The sequence below is a fragment of the Corylus avellana genome, chromosome ca9 (assembly GCF_901000735.1).
Source record: "Corylus avellana chromosome ca9, CavTom2PMs-1.0".
Lineage (NCBI taxonomy): Eukaryota > Viridiplantae > Streptophyta > Magnoliopsida > Fagales > Betulaceae > Corylus > Corylus avellana.
In genome coordinates, this window is record NC_081549.1 from 9607682 (window position 1) to 9614104 (window position 6423).

The window sequence follows — 6423 nt, forward strand, 5'->3', positions numbered from 1 at the left end:
TTTTGACGTGTCTAAAAAGTTTTTGACGTGGCAAACATAACTAGATAAGTTACTATTTGCCACATCAAAAAACATATATTTTTTTGTAGTGTTTTTTTTTGAAACTTTTATAAAAAATAATAATTTTTCACCCATTGACGCTTATGTTAAATCTTCTTAGTTTTAAACTTAGGATATGTCTCGATCACGCTTTCGAAAGCAAAAGATAAATAAACTTATTTTTAAAAAAGTAAGCACATAAACATGCGCGCACACATAAAGAGATCTCTCTCTCTCTCTCTCTCTCTCTATATATATATATATATATATATATATATAGACACACGTAGGTTTAGACTAACTACACAAATATATATAGAGAGATTATATATTATATATATCTAAGTGCTTATTTATTTAACCAAGTTCGGACTCCCTAAATAAAAAATCATGATTTTTCCTTACATCATGAATGGTGAGAGGCTGAGAAATGAGTTTGTGTACACACTACAAAAAAAAGGACTATTTTTGACGTGGCAAACAGTAATCCACCTTTTGTCATGTCAATAATTATTGACGTGTCAAAAGTGGCACGTCAATAATTATTTTCTTGACGTGCTGAATGTATCACGTCAGTATTTAGTGACGTAGCACATTCTATACGTCAAAAAATAGCAACATGTCAAATAATTTAGCAATATTGCCATGTTGCTAAATTTAAATTCAATTTAATTTTAAAAAATTATATTTAAATAATTTAATATAGTGACGTGGTAAACTAATACACGTCAATAAATATTGACGTGTCATTTTGACACGTCAATATTTATTGACGTGTCATTCTTTCACACGTTAAAAAATAATAAAAAAAATTATGTATTTTTTAAAAAAATTAACGATTAATAACAATTAATAACAAAAATTTGATAAAAAAAGTTTTAATAAAAATTAACGATTAATAACAATTGGACATACAGATATTTAAATATCTTCCAACCGATATAAAATAGTGTCAAGTGTTTATAAACATTTAAAATGCACATTAAAAATAAAATAAAATAAAATAATATTGAGAAATAATAGGTAAAAAAAAAATTTGAGTGTAGTAAATTATCTATTAAAATTTGTATTAAAAAATTAGTAGCTAATATATATATATATAATAAAAAACAACTAGGGGTGGACAAATTAACCGTTTACCGACCGCGTACCGATTACGACCAAACTGAAATTAACCATATCCGACTTATGCGAGTCGAAATCGGTATGGATTTTTTATACCGACATCGGTTCGATTCGGTTAATCAATATAAAATTTTTATTATCAGTTAACCGAACCGAACCAAACTGAAATATGCATAACCAAACTGAACCGAAATGTCAAATTTGACATAGATTAAGGCTTTGACGGATGGAATTTATGGAGTGATTTTGTTGAATGTATTTAGTAATTTTTTTTCCATCTTATATTCTTATTATTTACATCTTATGTTCAATAAGTTATTTTAGCCAAAAAATAATAATTTGGGCCTCCAAAATAATGAATTTTTGGCCCATTTAAAAATAGCATTGGCCTAATTAAAAAAGCCCATGGTTAACCAAAGGAAATTAACCAAAAATTTTGAAATAATTTGTTATGGAAATAAAATTGGTGAATTAACCAATTTAACCGACAATTTCGATTAACCAACCAATAATGATTTTACCTAATCGAATTGAACTGATACCCACCCTTAAAAACAACATTTCAGAACTGTAATAATAGTTTTACTCGAGCCTCATTTTAGGTTTTTAGCTAAGAGAAGTAATAGAGAGTCAAACAAATGAGTCTAGAATTAAAAAAAATGCAATTCTCTTTCCATTATTTGCGACTGACCATCTACCATCTCAATTTGAAAATTTTCTAACTCTCTAGTACTTCTCTTTAGCTAAAGCCAACAATAAAAAGGATGTGAGCAAAAGTACAAGGTACCCTTTTATAGATACATGAGGTGGAGAAATCTTTGTTCCTTTTTCGTAGAGGACAAATATTCGGCATAAATCAATTAAATGTTCCCTTTTTTTTATTTTATTTTATTCATTAAATGTTTATATTCTCTATTATGAGTAATGGTAGGTATCATCTTTTTATCATCTTAAAATTATCTTAAAGTTGATGTGCCTTTCAAAATTATTATTAGATTAAAATTCAAGTATGATTCATTTAAAATTTAATTGTGATTTTAAAAGTTACATCAACTTTAAAATTTTTTTAGAAAAATAAAAAAATAGAACATAATATTACTCATCTAGTATTAATTATTATTTTCTATGGCACTAAATATTTAAAAATATAAAAATTATTTTGCACAAAATCGAATTAAAACAACAATTAAAGCATTAATATATTACAACATGCAAGATTGAACATTATTTTATGTTACATATGATTTCTGTATTATTTATTAAAAACACATGTAGATTAATTAGTGGGTGTGGCATCGACACATCTCTTCCTCAGCTTCACGGGTAACCCACCATTGATCCTCAAAGTCAACGACAACAAGTGCTGTGGGCCCTTCTCCTTCTTCTCCACCACCTCAATCTCAAACCGCTCTATCACTGAAGCTACAATCGACTTCATCTGAATATACGCCATGTCTTTCCCCAGGCAAAATCTCGGCCCGCCATTGAAAACCGGAAACCGAAACGGGCTCTCCTGCCGACACAGTCCGTTTTCCATCCATCTTTCCGGCAAAAACTCCCGGCAATTCTTCCCCCAGATGCTCTCCATTCTCCCCATCGCATACGTGTGATACGTCACAAGCCAATCCTTCCCCACAAACGTCCCGTCCGGCATTATATCGTCCTTCAGGGACGCTTTGCTATCCACCGGTACTGGCGGGTACAGCCTTATCGCTTCCGATATCGCCGCATGCAGATAATGCATCTCTCGGAACTCGTCAAAACTAAATGCATCGCTCGTATTTTTCCCGTTACGGACTCGGATGTTTTCCAGCTCCGTCAATATGTTTCGCTCCGCCTCCGGTTTCGACGATAAGAGCCAAAAGAACCAGCTCAAAGCCGACGAGGTCGTGTCCCGTCCCGCGAGAATGAAGCTTATCACGATATCTCGGAGAAATTCGGGCGAGTTTTCTTCCTTTGCCATAAACCGGGACAGCAGGTCTTCTTCTTTTTCGGTCTTTTGCTTCCTTCTAGACCGTATCATCTCATCCGCGAATTCGTGGACGGTTCTGATTGCTTCTTTTAGCTTTCGCTCTGATCCAACGTTGAGAAACCTGTTATAATATAAATCAACAACATTAAATTAATTTGTCATTATAATATAATTTAATGACAAATAATTATTAATTTGTGTCCATATTTTTTCTCCTGCTTTTCATTTCATTTTATAAATTAATTATTAGATTCGTGAGTTTATGCGGAACATGATCATCTTCGGTTCATTTAAATTGATATTAAAAAAGTATATTTGTCTTTTTACTTTTTAAGGGACAAAATATACCTCCGGTATAACTAACTGAATTATTGGTCTTACAAATTTAATAATTAATTTATTAAATTTATAATAGAATATAAAAAAAAATAAAAAAAAATAATTTCTAGTTCATTTGAATTAGATAATATCCAATTAGTTATAGTTAAATTGTGTTTTTGTCTTTTCACTTTTTAAAGAGACAAAAAATGAATTAACACGAAAGAACAAAAATACACATCTACTATAACTAACTAGATTATAAGTCTCACAAATTTAATAATTAATTTATTAAATTGTTGAGAGAATAATAATAATAAAAAGGAACAAGATTATTTTTAGTTCATTTTAATTGGATAATATCTGATTAGTTATAATAATTTTTGTCTTTTTACTTTTTAAAGAAACAAAAATACTCTTTCACTGGAACTAACTAGATATTATCTTTACTAATTAAAAAAATATAAACAAATTATTAACCCGATATTTTTGAAAATTAAATTAATTACCTTTTAAGCTTTCCCCAAATGGGGATGGCGTACATGAATCTCCCGGAGCTAAGCGTGGCGGCGTTCTCGAAAGCCCGCATGAAGTCGGCCCCAGCGGTGCCGTCACCGCCAAGACAACCCGGGTCGACGTCGAAAGCCAATTTGCAAACGTTGTCAAACGCGAAGCGCTCCAGGATGTCCTGCAAATCCAACACGCGCGCCGTCTCCGACGCTCTTTCCAAAATGGGAACCAGTCTCGTGTCGATCTCAACGGTGACGTTCTGCATGACAAAGCTCCGGAGCGACTTGGTGTTGAACTCGTGGCTGGCGGTCTTTCTTTGGACCTTCCAGAGCTCCCCGTCGGAGTTGAAGATTCCTCGGCCGAGAAAGTCTTCGAGAAGCGCTATGAACCGCTCGCCTTTGGGGTAGTTCTCGAAGTTGGTCTTCAGCATGTGCTCAACGTTGGACGGGTTGGCGGTGATGACGACCTGGAGCTTCCCGGGACGCCGGAATACGGCGGTGTTAGTGGCGGTGTTGGTGAGAATTTCGGTTGTCCAGTCAAGGAAACGGTGCCGGTTCATCAAGAACTCCGGTAGTGTTCCGAGTAGAGGGTAGACTTTGAAGCCTTTGCCGTTGATGGGTTTCTTTGGGGAAGTGTTAAAACGGAGGTAGACATAGAGAGAAAGAAGAAAGAAGAAGAGGAAGGATTGGAAAGACAAGAGCTCCATAGCCATTGGCGACAAGAGAGAGAGAGAGTGAGAGAGATAGCAGTGAAGTATTTGTTGGCGTTATATATGTATATATATAAGAAATGGATTTGGAGGATTTTAATATTTTAATATTTTTATAATTAAAATATTATATTTTAATTTTTTAATTTTTTTAAAAATATAAATAATTAAACACGGGCATACATAACTGTCTGATGTATATCAGAGAGGATAGAAGGGTTTCTTGGTTAGTAGATAGCAGTAAGGGTTAACTACAATGAAACAATAAAATATGAATACAAGTTGATGAATTTCATGTTTTGATAAATGAAAATGGAGTTTTGTGATCGGAATGTTCTAGGTTGTGTCACTTTTTAGCGAAGGAACACTTGAAGAAACAATATATGTGTCCCATTTGTATAATATAGCTACATAGATTCTCCGACTGTCTTTGACAATCCAATTTTTTTTGAAACTTTTATAAAAAATAATAATTTTTCACCCATGGACGCTTATGTTAAATCTTCTTAGTTTTAAACTTGGGATATGTCTCGATCACGCTTTCTGTTTGAAAGCAAAAGATATATAAACTTATTTTTAAAAAAGTAAGCACATAAACATGCGCACACACATAAAGATCTCTCTCTCTATATATATATATATATATATAGACACACGTAGGTTTAGACTCGCTCCACAAATATATATAGAGAGATTATATATTATATATATCTAAGTGCTTATTTATTTAACCAAGTTCGGACTCCCTAAATAAAAAATCATGACTTTGCCTTACATCATGAATGGTGAGAGGCTGAGAAATGAGTTTGTGTACGCATTACAAAAAAAGGGACTGTTTTTGACGTGGCAAACAGTAAGCCACCTTTTGCCACGTCAATAATTATTGACTTGTCAAAAGTGGCATGTCAATAATTATTTTCTTGACGTATTGAATGTGCCACGTCAATATTTAGTGACGTGGCACATTCCACACGTCAAAAAATAGCAACGTGTCAAATATTGCCACGTTGCTAAATTTAAATTTAATTTAAGTTTTAAAAATTATATTTAAATAATTTAATATAGTGACGTGGTAAACTAATACACGTCAATAAATATTGACGTATCATTTTAACGCGTCAGTAAGTATTGACTTGTCATTTTGACATGTCAATATTTATCAACGTGCTATTTTGACACGTCAAGATTTATTGACGTGTCATTTTAACGCGTCAGTAAGTATTGACTTGTCATTTTGACATGTCAATATTTATTGACGTGTCACTCTTTCAAACGTTAAAAAATAATAATAATAATTATGTATTTTTTAAAAAAATTAATGATTAATAAAAATTAATAACAAAATAATGATTAACGATTAATAACAATTAATAACAAAAATTTGATAAAAAAAGTTTTAATAAAAATTAACGATCAATAACGATTGGACATGCAGATATTTAAATATCTTCCAACCGACATAAAATAGTGTCAAGTGTTTATAAACATTTAAAAGACACATTAAATTTAATCTAAATTTCCTTCCTAACGGTTTTGAGAAAATTTCTATCCATAACAATTAATAATTAATAACAAAATTTAATTGCTATGTATATAATGATTATTGTAATTAATTTTATTGTTTCCTCCACATGCATTGATTATTTTTCCTTCGAAATTAATCCTTCTTGTTTAATTAGACCTTTCATATATATATATAGCTAGCTAGGGTACGTATATATGTTAGTTGAAATAATTAGCCACTTCAAAA

At 31.8% G+C, this 6423-nt stretch overlaps 1 protein-coding gene across 1 annotated transcript; it reads right to left on the reverse strand.

The window, feature by feature from the left end:
* Positions 1-2338: 2338 nt before the first annotated feature.
* LOC132191964 (cytochrome P450 CYP94D108-like) lies at positions 2339-4698 on the reverse strand. The gene is made up of 2 exons (XM_059607116.1): positions 3964-4698; positions 2339-3257 (listed from the first exon to the last, which is right to left on the reverse strand). Exons 1-2 carry the CDS (start codon positions 4674-4676, stop codon positions 2441-2443), a joined length of 1530 nt encoding a protein of 509 aa, XP_059463099.1. The 5' UTR covers positions 4677-4698; the 3' UTR covers positions 2339-2440.
* Between the last annotated feature and the right edge of the window lie 1725 nt (positions 4699-6423).